This window comes from Helianthus annuus, chromosome 4, assembly GCF_002127325.2.
Source record: "Helianthus annuus cultivar XRQ/B chromosome 4, HanXRQr2.0-SUNRISE, whole genome shotgun sequence".
Classification (NCBI taxonomy): Eukaryota; Viridiplantae; Streptophyta; class Magnoliopsida; order Asterales; family Asteraceae; genus Helianthus; species Helianthus annuus.
In genome coordinates this window covers 12,179,120-12,206,446 of record NC_035436.2, presented here as the reverse complement: position 1 = coordinate 12,206,446, position 27,327 = coordinate 12,179,120, and the positions used below count along the sequence as shown (strand labels likewise).

The 27,327-nt window shown below is 39.9% G+C and overlaps 1 protein-coding gene across 1 annotated transcript; it reads right to left on the bottom strand.

The window, feature by feature from the left end:
* Nucleotides 1-899: 899 nt before the first annotated feature.
* On the bottom strand, nucleotides 900-4,343 carry LOC110935776 (disease resistance protein RPV1). The gene is made up of 4 exons (XM_022178125.2): nucleotides 3,839-4,343; nucleotides 2,555-3,665; nucleotides 2,183-2,470; nucleotides 900-2,099 (listed from the first exon to the last, which is right to left on the bottom strand). Exons 1-4 carry the CDS (start codon nucleotides 4,315-4,317, stop codon nucleotides 900-902), a joined length of 3,078 nt encoding a protein of 1,025 aa, XP_022033817.1. The 5' UTR covers nucleotides 4,318-4,343.
* Nucleotides 4,344-27,327: the final 22,984 nt, after the last annotated feature.

Below are 27,327 nucleotides of genomic sequence, written 5' to 3'. Positions count from 1 at the left end.
TTGACACGTACCCGACCCATCAAGATTTTCCAACATTCACCCCCATAATCTTGATGTCGGTTCTTGATACACCAACCACGCAGGCCCGTCTTCCTCTTTCTCTTTCTAGCGTGAACCCTTTTCAGTCTTCGGCTCACGACTCGGTCTAATGTGAACACTTTCGGTCTTTGTTCACTCGGTCTTTCTTCTCGGTCTGATGCGAACCTCTTCGGTCTCGGTCTTGGTTCACAATCTCGGTCTTACGGTCTAAGCTTTCTTCAAGAAAAGTTTCTTTCGGTCTCGGTCATGCCGTTCCATCTCTCACGGCTTCAATCCTTCTTCTCCGGAAACGGTCTTTCTTACGCCGGTACCTCCTTTCCGACGACGGTCTCTTTCTTCGGTCTTTCTTTCAAGCCGTTCGGTCTACTACGGCTTCGGTCTCTTCTCGCCTGTCTCTTCGGTCTCACACCAGAAAACAATTTCCGGCAACGGTCATCTTCTTCTTTCTCTTTCTCCCGGCTCGGCTACACCCTTCTTTCACGCCTGCCCTCCACCGACCGACACACCCGCCGGCGGCGGAGGCTCCCTCCGATCTTCAAACCCGCTTCTCGACGAGCCCCAGGCTCTGATACCAATTGTTGGTTACAGGCCCCTCACCACACACTACACTCACGTATGTATGTATGAACCGGAAGAAACTTGCTACTATATATTGATGAAAATTATGGGGTACAAAAAAAAACTATAGCTACTCCCTATTTATAATAAACAAAAACAAAGAAATAATAGACACATGCAAAATAGAACTCCACGTTCAAAAGTCCACATGCATAAAATTCGGTCAATCACGTCCCCTTCAAACTCGTACAACTATGACCATTTCTTCATTTGAACCGTTAGCTAATGGATGACCCATTTAACTACCGAACCCGGTTCAGCTCCAACCCGTTGACACGTACCCGACCCATCAAGATTTTCCAACAGAGATGTTTTAACTTACAAATGCTGGATGGAACATCTCTTATCTTTCTTAATCCTTTTAGACGTAGACGTATCAAACATTCTAAATCTCCTAGGTTCTCAGGTAATTTCTCAAGTTCAAAACATTTAGAAAGCTCAAGCTCTTTGAGATGTTTTAACTTGCAAATGCTGGATGGAACATCTCTTATCTTGGTACATGTTACCCTTAGTTTATTCAAACTTTCTATATCTCCTAGGTTCTCCGGTAATTTCTCAAGTTCAGAACATTCAAAAAGCTCAAGCTCTTTGAGATGTTTTAACTTACAAATGCTGGATGGAACATCTCTTATCTTGCTATATAATACCGTTAGTTTATTCAAATTTTCTAAATCTCCTAGGTTCTCTGGTAATTTCTCAAGTTCAGAACATTCAGAAAGGTCAAGCTCTTTGAGATGTTTCAACTTACAAATGCTGGGTGGAATATCTCTTATCTTGCTAAATGTTAGATCTAGTTTGCTCAATGAATCTATTTGACCAACATCCTCGGGTAACTTACAAACTTTACAACCACGTAGATTAAGAGTTTTAAGATGTTTCAACTTACAAATGCCATCTGGGAGATGTTTAATATTTGAACGTGTTAAATCTAGCTCTTCTAAACACTCCAACTGGCCAATGTCCTCAGGCAATTCCTCTATGCCACTAAATCCAAGGTTAAGAACTCTTAAATGTTGTAAACTACAGATGCTTCCCGGAAGACTTTTGAGTTTTTCGCACCAACTGAATGATAGATTAACAAGCTTATGAAGATTTCCAATTGATGAAGGTAGGTTTTCTATATCATTCTCACTAAAATCAAGCTGTTGCAGATTACTGTTGGAGTGGCACAGGATTATATCCTCGAACTCCTTTAGATGTAAGCCACTTACATTAAGAAACTCGAGTGATTCCAAATCCTTGATAAATGAAACAGATTTCAACCTCTTACATTCACAAAGGTTTAGGTACGTAAGCATTTTTAAACATCCAACTGGCACATGAAGTTCTACCAAATCATTACAATATGAAAGATCTAACCTCACAAGATTTGGAGTCAACCCAAGGTCAAGGGTCCTCAACTTTGAGTAGCAGAGTCTAATGGATTTGAGCTTCTTAAGAACCTGATATCACACCAAAAAGAAGGTAATATACTAATTAATAACTGATCAATAAATAAATCAACATCATTTATCAATCATCCTACCTTTCCCCCGGACCAAAGTTGTTTGATTCTGCTTTCAGACATGTCAAGCTCAACAAGATTATTTGCTTGAAAGGTTTTGGGTAAACACCAATGAGGGTAACGCGACCATTTCAAGTATCGTAATGCATTTGGAAAGTATTGACTAACTTCATCAATCTTCACAAGGACATCAAGATTATCATAACTAATATCTACAATTAGGCATCTAAGTTTCTTCATGTTTCCAAGACCTTCGAAAACAATATCAGGGGTGACCTCTAGACTTATACACCTTGTCGCTTCAGAACCCTGTTTTCAAGAATATTTCATGTCATAAGTAAAGGAAAATGTGTTTGTTTGATCTCTATACTTACAAGTAAACTTGAGTCTTACCAAGTCACTAGCCAATACATCTTCAATTTCCTCTTGAATCCATAATCTGCTATGTTTGTTAGGCTCATCTGGGTGCAAACGACGAACAATATTCTTGCCCATTTCTTCAATATGGTTATGCATGCTCAAGTAAAGAAAACCATATTTATAATTAAACGTTATTAGAGATCTCTGCCCAAGAACTCTTAAACCAGTTATAGCCTGAAATCCACAACTTTCAAGCATACGTATTGCTTTGTTTTTGTCCCACCCCTTCAATATACATGCAACATCTAGGAATATTTCCTTGTAATCATCCTCCAGACTTTCATAGCTTAATTCCAATTTTTCAAGAGTCTCTTTCAACGGAATTCTTTTGAGTCTTGCTAATGCGTCTATCCATTCATGCTTGTCTTTACCACACAAAAATGAACCCAAAACTTTGATTGTCAAGGGAAGACCAGCAGCATAACGTATAACCTGTAGTGATTCTGTTTCATACTCTTGAATTGGAAGATCTTTCCCAAATGCGTGCTTACAAAATAGGCCAATCGCTTCCTCATCTGATAATAGAGTGACATCATGAATCCATTTCACTCTATGTGCTATCAACACTTGCTCGTCTCTTGTTGTAATGATAATTCTACTTCCAGGATTGAACCAATTAAGATCACCAGCCAATGCCTCAAGCTGCTCTTGATGATCCACATCATCTAAAATCACCATAACCTTTCTACCACGCAGCTTTGTTTTCAACATGTTTGTCCCCTCATGGACACCACGTACGTTGTTGCCTTGACCATTTAGCAAATCTGAAAGGATCTGCTGTTGCAATGACAACCAACCAGACAACGACGCTTTTGAAACTTCCCTTACATTCTCAACAAAGCTTTTAGCTTCAAAGTGAGCTGATAATCTATCAAACACAGCTCTGGCTAGCGTAGTCTTACCAGCACCTCCCATCCCCTTGATACCTATCATGCGAACATCGTTCGACGCGATATCTAAATACTTCTCAAGGTCCTTTAGCCGGGGTTCCATGCCTACTAATTTATCATCAAGGTCCACATTAATGGATCGTAACTCAAGTGAAATCCGCTCAATTATTAACTTGATGACTTTGGCTTCATGCCTGTGAATTATTGAAGATTCAGTTAGCTAACTCAAGAACCCACACAAAAAATTATATTTCAGGTCAATATACAGAAGTGTAAGACATATAGTAACAATATTCGAGCTTTCCTCGAAATAAGAAAGAAACTAAAAAAGAATGAATATTTCCAGAGAAATGATAAAGAAAATTACCCATCAGTAGTGTTCCTTAAATCCCAACCGGACAGATTGGCTGCTTCTTTTAGAGCTTCTATCCATTTCCCCATCTCTATATTGGTATGTTTGGCAAGGGCTTCTCCAACTGGCCCATGTTGTTTGCGAACCTCCGAAGGATCCACATCGTAAAAAACAGGGTAAGCAATCTGGTCGTTCGACTTTTGGCATTCCATAATCTTTACAAGTTCGTTTAGGCACCAAGACGAAGAAGCATATTTCTTTGAGAAAACTATGATGAATAACTTGGACTCCTCAATAGATTTCAAAAGTTGCTCATTGATGCTTTTTCCTTGTTTAAGTTTCTCATCGTCCTTGAAAGTGTGAATGCCGTGTCGCTGAAGAGCATCATAAAGGTGATCCACAAAGTTCTTACGAGTGTCTTCACCACTAAAACTCAAAAACACATCATACTGATAGCTCTTCTTAACGAATGATGCAGAAGAAGACGACGCCATTGGAGGTATGTTTTGTCGAAGTTGACTGCAAAGAAACACAGATCACACTGTTAAGCCACAAGAGTGTATCTTATATAAAGATTAAGCTGGTTATCACACCTTGGAGCTTAATTACAAGGTTGATGAAGTGCTATATATTAACGTCAACATTGAGTCACAAGCATTTCATTATAACTTATAAGCATAGGTTTAGGATCAAATACAAAGGCTCCTAAAAATAAACACACTAGACCAAAAAAAAAAAAACTTAAACACCCACCACCACCCAAAAACTTAACCCCCCCCCCTCTCACCCACCCAAAAAAATAAATAAATAATTTATTTTTGCGGGGGGGGGGGGGGGGGGGTTAGGTTTTTGGGTGGTGGTGGGGTGGGGTGGGTGTTTAGGTTTTGCGTGGTGGTGTAGTGGGTTTAGGTTTTAGGTTCTTAGACACTTGTCACTATATAATGTTTTCTTACACTTCTTACTTTTAGAAGCCCCTTTGTAGAATAACTTAACCCTATAAGCATAATATGGGCCTAGATGATATTAAACAGTTCTATGATGTCAGCATAAGGAACTGGTAATTTACACTTAAAAGAATATTTTAGGAATCCAGAATTTATAAGGGGGTTTTTATATATTCCTTCTTAAAAAGATTATTAGTTTATTGCACTAAACTAACTGAGGTGAGTTGGATACTTTTACAGATAACTTTATAGGTTGGTTTTGTTGCAACAAACACCTCACATGTCTGTAGTAAGTTATGCAAAAGTTTGACTCAAACCACTGCACTAGTTTTACATTTAGAATGGTGTGCCTTGGGAGCTAAAGATACCCAAATGATGTCTTTGACCGTTTGATGTTTGATATACGACAATATGATATTCAATCAAGGGTTTGATCAGATTTAAAATGTAGGTCCCTTTTGTCGGAGGATGACGAACCTAAACCTTGTTATACTAACCCACTAGCGAGTGCGGAATCCAAGCTAGCAAGCAAACCGAGATTAAGCAAGTATAAACACAAACACACACGGGTTCACCGATTAACACAACTTGTATTGATGCAAATGAAGGTTTCTGTTACAAGCACAATGTTTACAAATCTAACATGTAAACTCTCAAAGTGTGTGTGTGAGTTCCGGACAGAATGCTCTCAAGCTATCTCTCGGATGTGTGTGAATCTGTCTAAGTGTCTCAAAACAAGTCTAATGAACTCAACACAATGCATGGGTATTTATACCCATACACAGCAGGTCTTGCTCGAAGGATTCGATAGATGGTCCGAAGGATCATCTATCGATGACAAGATGTTCGAATGATCAGCAATGACCTCGAAGGATGATCCTTCGAGGTCTAACAATCGAAGCATATCTTTCGAGTACCTCGAAGGATCAACAGTATCCTTCGAGGAGCTATCCTTCGAGACAGACAACTACTTTCTAACTGTTTGACCAAGTCAAACCGGAGGATGGTTGACTTGGTCAACTTACAGACTTAGAACATCGTTTATACAGACCGAATACAGACAAAGTACAGACACAAGTGCACCAACAAACTCCCCCTTGGCTGTAGCTTTGTCTTTATCTTCTATAGTTTTAGACTCGTCTCGAACTTCGACGGTCTTTGGTCTTCGAGTTCCCAAAACTATGATGTCCTTTCAAGTCTTCAATGTCGGAGGATCTTCAAAGTCTTCACGTATTGAAAGCAGAGAGTGTATCAACAAACTACCCGTATCATGTAGGAAGTGTGTTGACAAACTCCCCCTTGGCATAAGCTCCCCCTTGAGTTATGCTCGTGAATTACTTTAACTTTATGAAGTGAGATCCTTATGGTGTTGATGATGGCCAGCGGCAACTCGATCATCTTCATCAGTTGAGTGCCTTCACGTTGTGTCTTCATCCCGAAGCTTGTCATCGACCATGTTCTCCTAGCCTTTAGAATCTGCACATGCAAGAAATCTAAACGCGTAATGAGAACAACTGCTTGGAATAGATAGCATAAACAAATGACACACGAATGACCATGTCACAATCAACCACCGTCCGACAGTTTGAAAGTTTAATAAATTTATCAATTTCAATTTTTAACTTTCAAACATGCAAATTTTTAACCGTTTATGAAGATTTAGTCAGTTCGGTTTTCAGTCAGGTTTCAGGTAACGAAGACTAGAGCTCCAACATCGTACGATCGAAAATAAAGCAGAAATAAAATCTTTTTGGCTTTTATAAAGTTTATATTAAAACACGCCTAAAATCTTTTTGGTATTTTTGAAAATAAAAGACAACAATTTAAAATCTTTTGAGTGTTATCAAACGACATCACCGCTAATGTCGTGCTGATATGCACCAAACGACGAAACTGTTTAAAAGAAAACAATAAAGGTTAAGCAGTAAATATATACAAACATTCTTTTTGCGAGTTTCGAGGGTAAGAGAATCATATCAGTGTATGGTCATGCCAAAACACTCTTGTTGTTCAGTTAATTAACATTAAGATAAGCATCCTATAACAATTATCGGTATTGTTGTCCACTTAAGCTCAACTTATCAGATGTAATCATGGCGAGGGGATACATTAAGGTATGATTTATACTTACCGACCGGTGTTCATCCACATCACGACACATTCCCGTATCAAGGTATGCACGAGAGTTCATCTTACCGGTGAGTATACCGATTATCATCTGTTTGACCGTATAAATTGTGAGATACTCACTTATTTTGATTTGAAAACAAGCCCTATGTGATATAATCACTTATTGATGAGGAACTTGATTTTCGTATGCATGAGGGCACAGGTGCAAGTCCGTGAACAGGTCAGTACTTTCGTACAGCAGAGAGACGAACTTGACACCCGGATAAATGTGATATTTTATCACTTATTTGATTTGGACATGTGATTGTTTATCACTTATTGAGGTCGAATGCAGTATGTAATATGTACACGTATGTATAGTATCATGGAAGATCTAGACTTGCGTCCCCGTTATTTTTCGGTAAAGATACAACCATGATACCCAGATGATAAGCAGCATAAAGACCGAATATCTCAGAACCTCGGCAATCTATCAAACGAAATTTCGGTACTAAGACCATATGCCAATGAATGGTTCCCACCTGGTCTTCAGTCGATTTAGATTTATATCACCCTGCACACTTTAAAATGATTGTGAGCCTACCGATACATCTTATATGGAGCTGCTTATCGTTTTTCATTTAAGGTTTAAAGAGGTTTGGATAGACCACTGATGTACTATCATTTTCTCTTTTGCTCGCCAGGAAACTCATTTTTGTTTTTCTATTGTTTTTGTGTTTTTGAAATTTTTCGATGTTTTTGGATTTTCTGATTTTTGGATTTACTCCCCCTAAAATCAATAAACTAAGATAAATTTAAAAGACACAAAGATATTTACAAAAATGATTTTCCGATGTTGGTTTTACTCTTGCTTGACCTTAATGCCGTTTACCAATAATAAAAAGTCAAATCTTGATTTGTCAAATGCTTTGGTAAATAAGTCGGCACGTTGGTCATCGGTGTGGACCTTAACAACATCGATTAGCCTTTTCTCAAAGCAATCACGTATGAAGTGATATTTGATTTCGATGTGTTTGGTCTTTGAGTGTTGCACAGGATTTCTAGTGATATCTAAAGCAGCAGAATTATCAACGTAAATAGGAGTAGTTAGGAATTCAAAACCGTAGTCCCGCATTTGTTGTTGAATCCAAAGAACTTGGGAGCAACAACTTGAGGCAGCAATGTATTCAGCTTCGAATGTTGATGTAGCGACACACGTCTGCTTCTTGCACTGCCATGTGACTAGGCGATTTCCTAAGAACTGACATCCAGCCGTTGTGGATTTACCGTCGATTTTGCATCCGCCAAAATCAGAATCACTGAAAGCTACCAATTCAAAGTTATTATCCCTAGGGTACCAACAGCAGCAAGATGTGAGGCCTTCGGGTTAACTTGATATCTGGCAAGCAGGCATGTTGGGTACATTATGTCTGGCCTTGATGCTGTGAGGTACATAAGAGATCTGATCATAGCGCGATAGTTTGAGGGACTAACAGCTTCTCCCTTCAAATCTGGAGTAATTCCGTGATTAGTTGGCAATGGGGTACCAATGGGCGTTGCATCAGACATCTGGAACCGGCTCAAGATGTCGCCAACATATTTAGTCTGATGGATGAATATCCCAGACTCTGTTTGTTGTACTTGTAGGCCCAAGAAGAAAGTCATTTCCCCCATAGCACTCATCTCGAATTTATCCTGCATTATCCGCTCGAATTCCCTACACAAGACATCATTAGTAGAACCAAAAATAATATCATCAACGTATACCTGTACCAGAAGAAGATCTCCATCTTGTTCTTTGATGAAAAGAGTACAGTCGATAAGACCTCTACGAAAACCGTTCTCCAGCAGATAGTGAGATAAGGTTGCATACCAAGCTCGCGGTGCTTGATGAAGACCATAAAGAGCTTTGTTGAGCAACCAAACCCGATCGGGATGGATAGGATCTTCAAAACCTGGAGGCTGTTCGACATATACCTCTTCTTCAACCACACCATGTAAAAATGCACTTTTCACGTCCATCTGATAAACCTTGAATCCTTTGAAGGACGCATAGGCTAGAAAGATTCGAATTGCTTCGAGACGTGCCACTGGTGCATAGACTTCGTTGTAGTCGATCCCTTCAATCTGACGAAAACCTTGAACGACTAAACGTGCTTTGTTTCGGATAACAACTCCGCGGTCATCCTTTTTGCATTTGAAAACCCAACGGGTACCAATCTTCTTGTATCCAGCAGGTTTCTCCACTAGTTTCCAGACACCCAGCTTCTGGAATTGTTGCAGTTCTTCCTGCATTGCTTCAACCCAAGCATTATCTTTCAAGGCTTCTTTCCACGTTCTTGGTTCTTCCTGTGAGACATAACACGCGAAAGACCAATCGTTTTGTTGCCCGGATTCTCTAATAGCTGCATACAAGCCTGCATTGTTGTTGTTTCGCAACATGTTTCTTGTTTGAACGCCACTTTGCACATTTCCAATGATGTTTTGTTGAGGATGGGTATTATGAATCCTTGTTTCTGGATTATCTGGAACTGGAACATTTATACCCAGGTTGTTGAGATTAAGATCAACAACCAAATCAAGGCCCGAAATTGACGAAGAGGATGATGCAGTAGCCTCAGCTGTTCTATGGGCATCCACTGGAGGAGTACCCTCTGAAGTACCATGAACTGCTGTTGTAGGAGCTTCCTGATCTGCATCTAGAAATTCATCATCCTCTGAAGATTCGTTCAATTCATTTGCATCATGAAAATCCTCATTGTTGAGAGTATTATTGTTCACTGAAGAAGATGGTTCTTCATTAACAAGAATTGGACGTACCACCGGTGAAACTGTTGCATTGTCACTCTCGAAAAACATCCTAGCCGCAGCATTTTCTTCAACGGCGTCAACATTGATCGAATTGAAGAAGTCATCGTACTCAAACATCCACGGTTGACCCGGATTTTTGACTGGCAAAGTGTGCCTCTGTACTCGGACCTCAGACCATTCCTCGACCCTTTTAGTCTCTAGATTCCAGACTCGTAAGTTAGGGGTGGCATACCCAAGAAAGTATCCATCAATTGCTTTTGCCCCAAACTTTCCATTAGGATCGATGATTGTGCATGGAGCTCCAAACGGTTCTAGATAAGACAAATCTGGTTTCCGTTTTTGAAGAAGCTCAAAGCAGGTCTTGTTGTGCCTTTTGACTGTAAGGACTCGGTTCAATGTATAACATGCAGAGGCCACAGCTTCAGTCCAGAATGGAATGGGTAGCTGCGACTCTACCAACATTGTCCTAGCAGTCTCGATCAATGTGCGGTTCTTACGTTCAGCGACACCATTCTGTTGAGGAGTATAGGCTGCACTAAACTCATGAAGAATACCCTTTGAAGTGCAAAACTCCGTCATGGAATGATTTTTAAATTCAGTACCATTGTCGCTACGTATCCGCCTAACCTTCAACTTATACAAATTCTCAATCTGAATGATCAAGTTTTTGATAATGCCAAAGGTTTCACTCTTGTGTGCCATGAAAGCTACCCAAGAAAATCTTGAATAATCATCAGTAACCACGAGGCAGTATTGATCACCTCGAATACTCTTGTGCTTGACAGGACCAAACAAATCCATGTGCAAGCGTTCAAGAGGAACTGACACCGTGTTGATCTTCTTTGTAGGGTGCTTCTTCTTTGTTTGCTTTCCTTTCTGGCACGAAACACAGACGTCTTGAAGATGGAAATTTTTGAGGGGAACACCATTCACCAATTCATTTGAAACCAAATGATTCATTTTGCGTAAGTGAATGTGACCCATTCGTCTGTGCCAAGAGATAGTGTCTTTTTCTGTGGCTTTGGAAACGAAACAAGTTGCTTGTGCAGACGTTGTAATAGCTTGGCTCATGTCAAGGACGTACAAATCATTTATCCTTGGAGCCGACAAGAGAATCCATTCTTTTGGAATTTTGAAGCCGGGTTTCAGCACATAACATCCATTAGCATCAAAGTGTACTGAAAATTTCTTGTCACAAATTTGAGAAACACTGAGAAGATTGTGATCAAGCTGCTGCACAAAGTTGATCTTGTCAAAGCTGACAATCCCGTTGGATATCATTCCTTCACCCGTTATATATCCACCCTTATCTCCAGCAAAAGCAACATAACCTCCTCTAATAGATTTAATGTCGTAGAGAAGCTTCATGTCGCCTGTCATGTGCCTGGATGCCCCACTATCAACAATCCAATGACTACTGATAGTTCCTCCTGAAGCACCCTGCACATGAACTCAAAAGAATTAGTTGGAGATGGGGACCCAAGCCATTGTGGTCTTGGGTCTTCCATTTTCATCAATGACAATAACTTCTTGTCTTTGATGGTTGGTGAATTGTGATGGTCCCCCTGATTCAGTAACCGATTTAGGTTTCCAGGTCTGTTTTGTCTTACCAGTGTCTTTCTTTAAAGTTTTACCTTCTTGATTGTTTGAAGTTTTAGAATTGTCTGGTTTTACAGCAACAGATTGTTTTTGAACCACATCGATTTTAATTGCTTTTTCAATCTTTTTGACCTGTTGGCGTTTCTGTTTCTTTTCCCTTTCTTTTACAAGTCGGGGATCTTGTTTTGTGGAAACAGATGGCTTACGGTCAGTCTTGCCACGGGGATCATCAACCTTTCCTTTTTGTTTATGAAGATATGGACAATTACGAATAATATGTCCAATGGTTCCACATTCAAAACATGATCTTCGTTCAACATACCCCGAAGAATCATGTGTTCGCATAGCCGATGATGTTGAACTTTGTGAACCCGAGGTACTAGGTTTCGAACTGCTTGGTTCATTTCTTTTCTCGACAATAGCTTTCTTGACAAAATCTAAGTTAGATTGATTTTCAAACTTTTCAATTTTGTCTGTTCCCGTCGATTTCACAAAGTTTACATTCTTCTTCTTCTTTTGGTTAGGCTTCTTTTCAGCTTGAGCCGGTGATTTTCCTTTGGGCTTGGTGTGATTTTGCTGTTTTGGCACCGTTGGTAATTTCTTGTTGCCAAATTGTTTTCGAATTTCAGCCTTTGGAATAGGATGACACTGTGTAACTGTAACACGTGGTCCTGTCTTTCCTAGAAACTTACTTGTCGAGTTTTCAAAGACTTTGCAGATTAAGGATTGATTAACATTCTTAATGGGAAAATCTTTGTCTGAGTAAATTTTATCATCACCAACTAGAGTGTACAGCAAATTCACACTCTCCGGCTCTTCTGCAGATGAGGACTCAGTTGCAACAGTCTTAGCGGATTGTACAGGGGGATCACATAGAATGTGATTCTCGAGAGGTATGTCCTCATTTTTGGCTACCGCATCAGACTTTGCTGGGACAGTACCATCAGATTCATCATCAGAAGAATCAGCATCCTCAATCACAACTGGAGGATCTTGATTCTGTTCAGCACTTACAAAAGTATCTACTGACACATCTGAATCTGAGGATACTTCCTTTTGGTATCCGAGTCCTGCAGCAAACTCCTTAACATCTAGAGGCACAGAAGGTTCAAAGAATACCCTGTCCTCTTCATCAGGCATGGCATCATAATTATGTCTCACTGGTGGTGGACACTTCTTGTAGCCTATGCATGTGACATCCCTCTTTTCCTTCTGAACATCTATGATGTGATCTAACACATAGCTAGAGCTCAAATAACTGTCTAGCTTGAGTTGGATCGCATCACTTTCGGTTTTCACACAAGCCATCTCTTTTTGCATAATCTCAAGGCGAGATATATACAAATTAATATCAGTTTGTTTTCTTGAAACCATTTTAGTCAGTTCAGTTTTATCTTTCTTTAATGTTTCAATTACTGACTTAAATTCTTTTTCATGGTTTTCATAAAACATATTGGCTTCTGTGCATTTGGAAAGGTCCACAGTCAATTTCTGATTGTGGAGGAAAGTCACATCATACTTTTCTTGCAAAGCGTCATGCTTACTTTGCAAGTCACTCAAATTCTCATTCACAGTAGTATGTTTGTCTTGCAAGTCAAACAAACTAGCTTGTAAAGCATCATGTTTGCCTTGCAACTCAGACATACTTTTCTCCATTTCAGCGCATCTAGCATGCAACCTAGTGCGTTCATCACAATTAACAGCAATGGGTTCATCGACACATACCTGACTTGATGAACTGTCGACATTAGCCATAAAGGCTGAATGGAGAGAAGACGAAGTATAAGCAGCTTGATCCACCAAAATAGATCTTCTTTGAGTTTCTGCTGCAGCTTCCTCCAAAAGCTCATCAAAGTCAGCATCATCTGAAACATTAGATGTCTCACCCACATGATCATCACCAGAATTGGATGATTCTTCATCAACACTTCTGCTGTATCCAGACGAGTCTTCATCTTCAGACGATTCACCACCACTGGCAGAAGATTCTCTACCACTGGTGTGATCTAACTCCTTCACAATCTGAGCAAAACATGCTGTTCCATCAGGAGCATCACCACCCAACTGGATTGACCAGTCACAACCTTCATCTACCTGAACCGCAAGTGCCCGGTTGGTTTGGTTGTTGACGGGTACCATGGTACGGTCATTGTTTCTGTTCTGCCGGTTGCCTTGGTTTCTGAAGGGGTTTTGATTCCCGTGCTGTGCTGGCTTTGTACATTCCCGTTTAAAGTGACCCCGTTCACCACAGTTGAAGCACCTTACAGCTTACTTATCGAACCCATACTTGGTGTCTCGCTTACTTTCCAAGCTGGTTCTGCCAGTACTTTCCATCCAATCCTTTGCTCTTCTCACAGCACTAGCAAAGGCCCACTTGATGTCCATCAAGTCCATCTCTTCTTTATCAATCTGCCGGTAGTCTTCTTGTGTCAGATTAATATTGCCAATCTGACCTTCTATCAACCCACAGTACGCGCTCACTACAGTGTTAAGTAGCTCCATGTGTTCCTTAGCTATTTCTACACTGACTTTAGAAAAGCTTGAAGTGTCGAGCTGTACGGTACTTGGCTTTGATTGTTGACCTGCAGATGATGTCCCTCCATAACATGCACGTTGTTGTTGAGCAGGAGGAGGTGGAGGTGGTTGGATTGGATTTCCATACATGTCTGTGGTGGGAGGTGGCTTAACAGGAACTTGTATTGGGTTGCCAAAACAATCTGTGCTTGTGACAAACGCTGTTTGAAGTGGAGCATGTGGACCGGTTCTTGCTGACAAACTGATGGTAGATATCCTTGCTCAACGCCTGAGTGAGAATGGCGTATGCCTTCTTTTCCAGATCATAGGTTTTCTTTTTATCTTCTGGAAGATCAGCAAACGTAGCAGAATCTGAAGCAGCAACCTCTATGGCTTGATCGAAATCTGTGGTGAAACGTATCCACAGTTCGGTATTTTGACCAAGAACATATGTTTTAAATCTCTCAACCCATCCTGGATATTCATTCAAATGCATCAACTTTGGAGGTCGATTCAAACTTCCTGTTTCACTTTCGCTTAGTAGAATACTTTGAATGCTTGGAGTTTGATTCGATACCAAAGCCCATTGATTTCCTTGAGAAGAAGTTGATACCGGCGACTCAGCCCATAAAGGAGATGACCTTGTATTCGTGTATTTTCCATCGTCTGGAGCCGGTGTACCCCACCATGAGGGAGTGACATTTGATCTTGTATATTCACCATTATCTGGAGCAGGATTCCACCAACTCGGATTCATGATAGATAAGCAAAATAAATGCTAAGTGAGTAATCCGAAAGATCACACAGCCGAAGGATCTAGGTCGAAAGATCTGAAATCACAGAAACTTGTTAACAATAAACAGACCACAATCGAAAGATCAACTCTTGTTCGAAGGATCAACAGTACTCGAAAGATTACTGTTGAATCTCGAACAATGGTTTCGAAAGATTCAAGAACTCGAAGGATTCCCTTTTGAAAGATCCTTATCTTTCGAATTAAATATCCTTATCTTTCGTATAGCTGACTTTCGAAAGATCACACTTGTTCGAATGATCAACAGTGTTCGAAGGATCACTGTTGACTTTCGAGCACTGGCTTCGAAAGATTCAAAATCTCGAAAGATTCACACTTGAAAGATCCTTATCTTTCGAGATAAATCCCTATCTTTCGGACACTTATCTTTCGAATAGATTCCTTTATCGAAAGATATGTTTCAGACTTCGAAGGATGGATCGAAGGATGATGATCTTTCGAGCCTTCCTTGATCGAAAGATGGTCTTTCGATGTCGAAAGATATCTTTCGAGAGATTCTGACACAACTGACGTTGATGTGATAGGTTGGTGAAAAGGTGATGGGTTGGTAAGGTCAACTTTCGGCAAAGAGTATGGCAGGCTGACAACTTTCCCACCAACTTTGAAAAGATTGCCCAAAAAGGATAACCTTATCCTAAAACCAGTCACCGGAAGTTTAACCGGAATATTCGCCGGAAAAACACCAAATCACTTAAACAAGTTTTCAAGTTACCCAACCCACTTATGAGCACTCCCGGTAAGTTTAAAACACGTTTTCCAGTTTAAAAGTGTAGAAAAACCAACAAGAACGGGTGTTAAACCAAGTGTTCAAACACACACCAAGAACTTGAATAACCCGGTTTTAAACAAGGTAAAGAGCCAAGCTCTGATACCACTTGTAGGTCCCTTTTGTCGGAGGATGACGAACCTAAACCTTGTTATACTAACCCACTAGCGAGTGCGGAATCCAAGCTAGCAAGCAAACCGAGATTAAGCAAGTATAAACACAAACACACACGGGTTCACCGATTAACACAACTTGTATTAATGCAAATGAAGGTTTCTGTTACAAGCACAATGTTTACAAATCTAACATGTAAACTCTCAAAGTGTGTGTGTGAGTTCCGGACAGAATGCTCTCAAGCTATCTCTCGGATGTGTGTGAATCTGTCTAAGTGTCTCAAAACAAGTCTAATGAACTCAACACAATGCATGGGTATTTATACCCATACACAGCAGGTCTTGCTCGAAGGATTCGATAGATGGTCCGAAGGATCATCTATCGATGACAAGATGTTCGAATGATCAGCAATGACCTCGAAGGATGATCCTTCGAGGTCTAACAATCGAAGCATATCTTTCGAGTACCTCGAAGGATCAACAGTATCCTTCGAGGAGCTATCCTTCGAGACAGACAACTACTTTCTAACTGTTTGACCAAGTCAAACCGGAGGATGGTTGACTTGGTCAACTTACAGACTTAGAACATCGTTTATACAGACCGAATACAGACAAAGTACAGACACAAGTGCACCAACATAAAACCAAGAATTGACTTTCTTAGACAAGTCAAAATATAGTAATAAACTTAAAACCATGGGGCTTTGATTTCAAATCTTAGACAAATAATGCATCTTATGACTACTTATCAAAAATTGGAACTAAAGTTGACAATTTAACAAATTCTGGTATAACATCTTCTGTACCCGTTAGATCAAACCCGATCAACTTCCATTATAGCGATTTAACACTAAAATAAAGATATGAAGTTATGAACTAAATAATAAAAAGAAACCAGTGACGTTTGAACCATCATTATCCGAAGTGTGACGATCGATGGACTTAAACCAACACTGATTGAATAATTTAAAGATTAAAAAAATAAACAAAACTAACCTTAAAATAGTTGCTTAAAACAGCACCCAGATACTCAGACCAGAGACTTTTGTTTGTGAATTTCAAGTATGTTGAGCTCAGAGTTAAATAAGGCTGATGAGTTTTGATCCATTTCTTATCATTTACCAGGAAATTATGCCCACCAACTTCCCACGTGTCTTCTTTATGACCTTAAATGAAAAGGGTATGTCCAGGATAAATAAACATTTTTGCATTTTAATTAAGGTAGTACGAGTTCTTTATTTTACATTATATTATATTATATTATATTATAAAATACATGAAGACATTGTGTGTTTCTATTTTATACTAGTAGGAAACCCGCGCGTTGCGGCGGAGTTAACAATACGCAGTGGGAACATGATGTGCATCAGGCAAGACTACCTTCTAGCTATACCTTGTCGAGCAAGTTGGCTAGTTGTAAATAGGCCGCAAAAATAACACATATTTGTGTATCGCATGCATCAACTCTTAATTAATATACACTTCAAACCAAATTTAAAAAGTCAAAGGGTGTATTTTTCAGTCAAACAGGTCTAATCGTGTCTTAACAGATAACCCAATTGTCAGCCCTAATGTCCATTGGATATGTTGACAAGTCGACTTCAACCGGATTGTCTTTTATACTTTCTGGTGCGAGAAATGGATCTTTCAGAAGCTCTTTTGCGGGCAATCTTTGAGATGCCGGGACCAAACACTTCTCTATCAACTCCTTGGCTTGTAGATCTTTGACTTTTGAAAGAGCAGTGGGTTTTATCCCCTGCAAAACAGGAAGACCAAGATCACAATAATAAGTTGTTAGTTCCAAAACATGTAACAAAACACCCTCATAATTATAGAAAATAGCCCATCAAAGGTTAACTTACAGATATAACTTTTTTATATATTTGCATATGATTTTTGCATTCGCCGTATGGATATTCACAAGTTATCAGCTCCAATATACACATCCCAAATGAATAAATGTCAACAAGTTCATTATATTCGTCTTCGTAAAGCTCCGGAGCCATGAATTCAAGGGTTCCTGCAATCCAGTAAACCATTTATCATTCAAGCATTGAAACTGCTCCATTCGAGGCACTGTATGGACGCAAGTGCAGAACTCCAGTTTGTTGGGCAGAAATAGGAGAAAGTCATTTATCAGGTCCTGAAATCGTACAAGAAACTACTGACAAGATAACTCAGATCAAGGAAAGACTGAAAACAGCTCGAGATCGTCAGAAGAGCTATGCAGACAATCGTCGCAAGCCGTTAGAATTTCAAGTCGGAGATAAAGTACTTTTGAAAGTTTCTCCTTGGAAAGGAGTAGTACGATTCGGTAAGAAAGGAAAACTGAGTCCAAGGTATGTAGGACCATTTCCAGTAGTCCAACGAATAGGACCAGTTGCTTATCGTCTACAACTACCAGAAGAACTAGCTGGAGTACATGATGTGTTTCATGTATCCAATCTCAAGAAATGTTTAGTAGACGAATCCCTGGTAGTACCTCTTCAAGATGTAGAGGTAAAAGAAAAACTGAAATTCATAGAGAAACCACTACAGATCGAAGATAGAAAAGTTAAATTTCTCAAGCACAAACGACTAGTGCTGGTCAAGGTCAAGTGGAATTTAAAGAGAGGACCAGAATACACTTGGGAACTGGAATCAGAAATGAAGCGAAAATATCCTCATTTATTCCAGTAAACCGTTTAGATAATGCTTATAATAAATTAATGCTTCTAGCTTCATATGCATGCATGATCTAATGGCTTACCAATCAAACTTTTGGCGGTGGGGTGGAGCATTAACGTTGCGAATCCAAGATCACCAATCTTCACTTGTCCATGGTTTCCGTTAACAAATATGTTGCTACATTTCAAATCTCTATGTGTGACCTTTTACTCCTGTCTTTGCGGTCTCTGTCGCGGTCATGGTCGAGGTGGCGGTGCCGAGGACGGTCACGGTCGTCTCTGTCTCGTTTTCTGTCTCTGTCTCTATCTCTATCTCTGTCTCGATATCTGTCTCTGTCCCTCCGAACAATAAAAACCCATTAATCTGTATGGTCCTTGGAGACTACTCAAGTCAGTAAACATATGAAGTTGGTCTACCTCTTGAAAGCTTCCTTTGTGTTTCAAATAATACCAGCCTGCCCCCACGATTAGATGAGATCAACTGTGACAAAAAAAATATAAATAGATCAAATAATGCAATCACGAACGCCCGTGCGTTGCGACGGGTATCCGAACTTATATCACATAATTTTATACAGTGTCACTAAAACTTGTCTCTTGTTTTCGACAAATGCTCCAACCACCTTAACTTTTGTTCAAAATCGAGCCAACTTCTAAAAACAAGTTTTCACATGCACTCACATCGGCTATTTCCGTAAGAGCTTGAATCAACAATCCTTTTAACACCTATTAAAAGCGCTTTCCGATAGCAATCATCCTCCATCGTCTTTAAAACATCAAACACGGTCGTGCTTTTGGTAAATCAATTGCAATGTCATCCAGCAACAAGTCGTATGAGGTGCACCCTGGAATGAAGTCAGTTCAGGTTAGAACCTTGACCAGAAGGTAGTCCAGAGCTTTGCTAGTGGTTCAATACAAGGCGGGCTTTTCTCCAAGACCAGAGAAATCGCTTCCTTCATGACGTGAGAGTGATACTCTAGTGCTTTCAATTCCTCCAAGCATTGTAATGCCTCATGTAGCATCTAGCATACGAACACTTAAAAATTCCTTGAATTATAAAACCATTTTTCTCTTGAGTTAATCATGATTTTTCGCCTTCCCCTTCGAAGGCACAGCAGCAGACTGTTGAAAAAAAAGGTACAAATACAAGAGACCTATGTGAAAAAAGGTACAAATACAAGGAAGGTGCATTGATCACACCCTAGTCTATGTTTATAGATACTAAAAAACAGAAAAATAAACCAGTTACTTACCTGTCCTCCAATTATGTTTACAAGAATTGCTTAAGAAAGTCATAAATGATTTTAGCAAAATAATGTTCAAGCAGGTAGCATCTCAGTTCTAATAGTAAGTGACATATTTGTTTTCTTTATATCATTTTCAAGTATTCTTAATTTTTATTAACCAACAAAAACCGGACTTCAAACTTGAATAACTTACTCAAGTGAGTCAACCAAATAACTTGAGGGACACTCCCCTACTCTACTTAAAAATCTTTGAGGTGGACCTCACGCCCTAACAACAATCCCTCATCTCACATTGCACTAATTAAAGAAAGAAACATAAAAGAATCTTCATATAATCTATCGCATATATATAACGATGCTGGCAAAAAATAACAAATAAACTTCAAATAATACTGCTATGGAAACCACAATAAAAATCAACAACCTAATTTAACAGTGCAAAACTGGAGATAAAATAACATATGAATACAAATTACAAATTTATATACCTTACATATAATTTGGTTTTGCTTACCTTAATCTACATCATGCAGTTTCTAGGTGAATGACCAGCCTCTGATCCATCTTCAGATTGAACTATCAGTATCCGAATCTGCAACTAGCATCTACGGGATTAGAACAATATGACCGAACATATATGATTACCTTTAATACAATCCGCCAATTTAAAACAAAATAACCAGCATATTTACCGCTTGAAGAGGATCCAGAATCACTGCTAAAACTGTTGGCATTATCTTCTCCCCTTCCTTGATTAAGAAGGATGCTAGAAAGAGTATTTTCATCTGTTTAAACAGTAAAAAGCACCGACTTTTAACTAATGAATTGCAGAAACATTAATTAACATTAAGTCAGCGTAATTCTTGAATAATCTTTCTTGTTTTATTTTCTTTGGAGGCCTCTAGAATTGATGTTGAAGAGTTCTGCACTAAATCATCTATTGACAAAACAAGTTCACTTTCTTGAAGACATTTAAAACATTATATTACAAACAAAACTATAAAAAATGCAAAAAAGAATCCACCAAACAAAAACAGACCTGCTTCCTGTTGGGTTAATCGGGTTCATTCACGGGTCATGGTCAACGGGTCATGAGTCGGAATACACATGGGTCACAGGTCTCGGTTGAATAGTAGTGATTGACCGAGTAAAATGGAAGTGAACGTTGCAATTTGAGGTTGTTTTGGACGTGCGAAATCTCGGTGAAATTAGTGCACATTTATATTAAATTGGCAAATAGTTTTGACCGAGTAAATAGGAAAAAGTGGAAGACATGAGCATGCAGTTAGTTACGTGGGTTGTTTAGCATGGGTTTTTATTGTTTATTTCAATTATAAATAGGGTCAAGTAGGTTAGTTTAGAACACTAACTCTTGTAATCAGTTTTCACTTAATACAAAGAGTCGAACCAGTTTGGGTTCCACTGTGTGTTTGTGTGTGTTAACCAGTGCCTGAACCAACAATTGGTATCAGAGCGAAGGTTAAACGAGGGCCGTTTTGAGAGTCGACCGTTCGGTAGGGAGGAGAAGCCTTCGGGTGCGGGCTGCCATTGCAGCGGAACCGTAGGTGGGTCGACAATCACAGGTTTTGGCTACTGGTTCGGGTCGGAACTAGGGGGTGTTGCTACACACAAATCACGAGAGGCTAGTAACAGCAGAAGACGGAGACCGAGAGGTGGTTGATGTCAATCGTTGTCGTGCGGAGAGTACCGTTTTGGATGACGGGGGTGACGGATGAACATCGGTGTGTCTCGTGGCTGTTAATTGTGATTAAAGTGGAAGAAAAGGATGTAGCGATCAGAAGTTACCGGTGTGCAGTGATCAGAGGCGACAGATCAGCAGTGATCGGAGAGAACTAGGTGATCGCAGGTCAGTGGGTTCGAGAGTTTATGTTCTAGGGGATCAAGAGGGTAGCGGAGACGAGTCGTGATTAAGGCCAAATCAGCGGGCTTGTCAACCCAGTTTGTTGATCGAAGAACGAAGAAGAGATCGTGTATTTTAGTTGTCGGATACTCTTTCTAGCCTAGGAGAAGAATTGCAAGGGGTGCAGAATTCTTTGGGTAGAAAAACCAACGGGTGTAGCGCGGTAGAAACGAAACAGCAAGTGGCTGAGATATTCGTTTAGCGACTCGAAGACGGTACAGGTGGTAGGCGTCTAGTTGGTGGTTGATACGCAAGGTGTGCTTATCAAGGAAGAGCTTGACAGAATAGTGAAATCACGATCAGGGGTGAACGACTTTGGACGTGGTCGAGGTGAAGGTCGGGTGTCCGGGAAGAGTCGATATGGGTCAAGGTGAAGGCGTGTGTTGACAGAAATGGTGCGTTGAAGAATGACATGAATAAACCGATTAAGGGGGTGATTGTTGGGTTAATCGGGTTCATTCACGGGTCATGGTCAACGGGTCATGAGTCGGAATACACATGGGTCACAGGTCTCGGTTGAATAGTAGTGATTGACCGAGTAAAATGGAAGTGAACTTTGCAATTTGAGGTTGTTTTGGACGTGCGAAATCTCGGTGAAATTAGTGCACATTTATATTAAATTGGCAAATAGTTTTGACCGAGTAAATAGGAAAAAGTGGAAGACATGAGCATGCAGTTAGTTACGTGGGTTGTTTAGCATGGGTTTTTATTGTTTATTTCAATTATAAATAGGGTCAAGTAGGTTAGTTTAGAATACTAACTCTTGTAATCAGTTTTCACTTAATACAAAGAGTCGAACCAGTTTGGGTTCCACTGTGTGTTTGTGTGTGTTAACCAGTGCCTGAACCAACACTTCCGCATTGCTTTGTCAACATCAACATTCGTATCAAAATTCTCAGACTCTACTTGAACAGGCATATCAATCTCCATCTCAGCAATCTCTGGTTTCACTCTAACCTACAAAATGTTTTTATTGTATTATATTTTATTTTTTATTAGCATGTGTCTTCATATTATTTCACAATATGAAGATGATGAGTGACACATAAACACTTCGAACCCAAAAGCATACCTCTGGAAGTCTCGATCGGAACCCTAGGAGTCAAATTTAACCCAAACCGAGGGCAATGCAGGTACCGTTTGATGGATTTATACCCCCTTCATGGATTTCAAGTGTACCTCTGATGGATTCTTTGCACCTCATCGTCTCTATACATCGCCTGATTTCGTATAATCGCCCGGCTGAACGTACTCCGTCGACATTGGTCTTCGACGAATCATTCAAGGTTCTACTTCATTGTACTGGTTGTTAGAAATCCGGACAGCGGAAACCGGTGACACTTCTATCATCGTAAGCATCATCATCGTCATCGTATTCATGTGTGTGTTTGTGTACGTACAGAGAACATATAAACATACATATATGGATATTATAATGTAAAATATCTTGATAACTACAAAAGTTCATCATATGGGGATATTTATACTAAATGATGGAGTAATAACCGTTTTTCTAAAGTTAACTGCCATCCCCATATTTAACTTAACTAATTACTAACCTGTGTTACAAATAATAATAATAAATATAAATGCTAAGTTTATATTTCTAACACCATCCCCTAAACTTAGCATCGGTAATGGTTCGTCACATCGGCTTTGATGATAAACGCATTTTTCTTTAAACTTGTCATGATTCGTCCATAGATCCACCTTGATTTGTTTCGTGATGCCGAGTAAGATAGTTCTGAAATTTTCGATATCGGGATCGCTTAATTTCCAATCTGTTGTTGCTACTACCTTTTCATCCGTCGCTAAAAGTCCTGTTTCTGTCGCAATACCTTTTCTTTGCTTGTCGCTAATCTGTGCCATTGTTCTTCTCATCACTTTTTCATCGTCCTCTGTTTCTTGAAGAAACAATTCCGATGACATTTCGTGTTCTACTTTCATTAGAATATCTTGCTTCCATTCTGCAAACTCGCGTGATCGCGGAGTCGTGCGATCGGGATTGGATTCTTGTCCGTCTCCATATCCCCTATTTTCCTTCTTCATCCGGGTGTGTCCGGAATCGTATATTCTAGATCGATTCTCTTCTTCTTCTTCTTCGTGAACATCCTTCGTTTCCTGTTCTTCCTTCTTTTTATCCAGAACATCTTCACAGGCCTTCGTTTCCTGTTCTTCCTTCTTTTTATCCAGAACATCTTCACGTCCCGATTCGTATTCCATTAATGCAATTTCGTCTTGCAATTCCATTATTGCAATCTCTTGTTTCAAGATTGCAATCGTGCGTAATCGGGGACTCATATAATCTGAATCGCTATCTACTTCTCGCCTCTTCCCGTGTTTGTTTTCCATCTTCTTCATCCGCATCTTCCCAGGATCACGTAGTAATTCTGATCCTAATTCTTCGTTTTCTAACCATGCGCTCTGATACCACTTGTTAGAAATCCGGACAGCGGAAACCGGTGACACTTCTATCATCGTAAGCATCATCATCGTCATCGTATTCATGTGTGTGTTTGTGTACGTACAGAGAACATATAAACATACATATATGGATATTATAATGTAAAATATCTTGATAACTACAAAAGTTCATCATATGGGGATATTTATACTAAATGATGGAGTAATAACCGTTTTTCTAAAGTTAACTGCCATCCCCATATTTAACTTAACTAATTACTAACCTGTGTTACAAATAATAATAATAAATATAAATGCTAAGTTTATATTTCTAACACTGGTTCAACTCTGCAGGTATCTTTTTATTATCCACTTTCTATGTTTCTTTGAAATTAACCTAGGGTTTGTATACTGTATTTCATTGTGGGGTTGGAGGCGGTGGTCATTGGAGAGGAAATGGTAATGGTTGATTGTGGTGAGTTTCGGATGTGTGGGGAAAGTGAAAGAGACGATTAGAGATGGTGAACCATTTGCCTTTTGAAGAGTTACATTGATGGCTGCCTTTGAAGAGTCGCATTGATGGCTAAGCAGATCCCGAAGGTAGTATAGATAAAAAGGTAGAGGGGTAGGAATGGAAGAAAATGGTAAAAAGTTATGTATTTTAACTTGACTCTTTGTATGCCATCTTAAAAATTTATATGGAAATGACAATTCTATCCATGGGAAATGCTTTATATAGTAATATAGAATAGATATAGAAGATATAGATATAGATTATTATATTATTATAATATAATTATAAAAAGATTCAAGATTTTTTATCAGGTAAATTAGAGTTTATTACATAGTTAGTCTCTGTGGTTTGCACAAACTAACATACTTATGTACTAATAGTTTAAAATCATTTTCTACGGTATTAACTTTTCATTTTGTAACGTTTGGAGGTATTAACTTCACGGTATTAATATATTAGTACCTAAGTATGTTATTTTATGCAAACCACAGGAACTAAAAAACAACAAATAATATACTATGACTCATAAGACTAAACCACGACCTAACAATATTTAATATGTAAATCACTTACTCATTGAAAAAGTGAAACCAATAGCATACTAATGGTAGCAGTTCATAAGCTCTACATGGTTGCAACTTTTACACGTTATGACATAATTCTTTTTAAATCTATGAAAACAAACCCAATTCATAGTCAAAAAAGGTGAAACAATATTAACCGGTTGTTTAGATTACATGTTGTGGTGGGCAAGTGCAAGGGGCAAAGCCCTGCCACACAGACACCATATAAACATTGAGGGCTTTGCCCTCCACATTATAAAATGGAAGGGGTAGGCTAAAGGCAAAGGGAACAAGGGCAAAGGGGCAAACAACCAAATGGATATAAATAGAGAAGAGGGGCAACGCCCATGACGATCTTGCCATTGACAAGGGGCATCATCCAAGGTCAATGTGGACGGGGTGGTGAACAAGGCGTGAAGGTGAAATGTACTGTTATATCAACACATACACAATAATGGTCAATGGTAGTATGATGTATTGATGACGATAATGATTACAGGGTTTTTCAGTGATGAGAGTACAGAACTTTCAGAAGGAGGTGAGAGAAGAAAATTACAACCAATTGCATAACAGAATGCCCTATCACACTACCTCACCCTCTACTTATGGAAAAGGACCCCACTGACGGTTATTCATGCTGATGTTGCTTTCCCAATTTAGTCTCTTAGCTTGGCAGGCCTTTGTCTCATTCTCGAGCTCCTTTCGGGTTCCTTTTGGGTTCCTTTTGGCCCTCGGCCAAGGTTTCTTCTGGCCCATTGGACTCAACTGCATCAGACCCAATCACAACATTACTCCCCCCATTAGAAACCACCTTGTCCTCAAGGTGAAAGTGCGGATAACGAGCACGGAGCTGGGATGATCCTCCCAAGTAGCAGCATCAATGGGTAAAGTGGCCCATTGAATCAGACTTTGAAAAATTGGAAGGCCAGATCTGTGAACAATGCGAGTGGCCAGGACAGTCTAGGGTTGGAGAATGAGAGTGGCAGAGTCATCAATGAGTTGCAGTGGTGTAATTTGTTGGACTAGTATCCCAACACACTTCCGTAGTTGGGAAACATAGAACACCGGATGAATCTTGGCTGAGTCAAGAAGGGCCAGTTTGTAAGCAACGGACCCGATTTTGGCAATGACTTGGTATGGCCCAAAGTAGCGTCGCCCAAGTTTATAATGCCTGTTGAGTCGAACGGAGCCCTGACGATACGGCTGCAATTTAACATACACCCAATCATTCAGTTCAAATGTGACCTCCCGGCAATGCCGGTCAACAACAAGTTTCATCCGAGCTTGAGCTTTAGACAGATTACTTTTGAGCATGGTGAGGACAGCATCCCGGTCTAATAGCTGAGCATGGACAATAGGGTTACTGGTTGAATCTCGGATATAATGAGAAAGTATCGGGGGTTTTCTTCCGTAAAGGACCTCAAAAGGAGACATTTTTGCTGAAGTCTGGTAGGCTGTATTATACCAGTACTCAGCCCACGGAAGGAGGCGTAACCAGTCTTTAGGATAGTCCATGACATAACAGCGAAGAAACATTTCCAAGCACTTGTTAAGTGCTTCTGACTGACCATCCGACTGGGGATGGTAGGCGGTGCTATACGATAGGGAAGTCCCATGGAGACGGTGGAGCTCCTTCCAAAAATCAGTCATGAAGCGGGGATCTCGATCGGTGACATGTCAACCGGTATACCATGGAGACGAACAATTTCATTTACGAAAATAGAAGCCACTGTGGTGCTAGTAAAAGGTGGTGGTAAGCTGAGGAAATGCCCATATTTGGATAAACGATCTACCACTACCATTATCACCGATTTACCGTGAGTCAAGGGAAGATTTGTAATAAAATCCATAGCTATGCTTTCAAACACCAACTGGGGAATTGGAAGGGGCTGTAATAAGCCGGCAGGTGATGCAATGGATGCTTTGGTTTGTTGGCACACCTGACAATTGCTAATGAAAGTGTGAACATCTTGTTTCATGTGAACCCAATAAAAATTAGCCGATAATCGTTGAAAGGTACGTGTAATCCCCGCGTGCCCCCCGGTAACCGAAGAATGGAATTCTTGCAGAATCAGTTGACATAAGTCAGAATGTGGAGGAACGACCAAACGGTCATTATAGAATACTAAACCATCTTTAATGGAGAAATGAGGTACCCACAGAGGCTGGTCACGACATTGAGTCTGCAACTTTAATAGATAAGGATGAGAACGATTAGCTGCCCGAAGGTGATCAATAATAGAGGAATGATAACTATAACAAGCGAGCAAGGATGCCGAGGGAACCCGAGACAACGCATCAGCAGCTGCATTGTTTTTACCCGGCCGATATAAGATTTCAAAATCATAACCCAGTAGCTTATAAAGCCACTTGTGTTGTTCGGGTGTTTGGATGACTTGTTCCTGTAGAGTGCGTAAAGACTGCTGGTCTGTGATAATCGTAAAACGGCGCCCCAACAAGTATTGGCGCCATTTTGCCACCGCTTGAGTGATGGCAAACATTTCTCGGTGATAAGCCGAG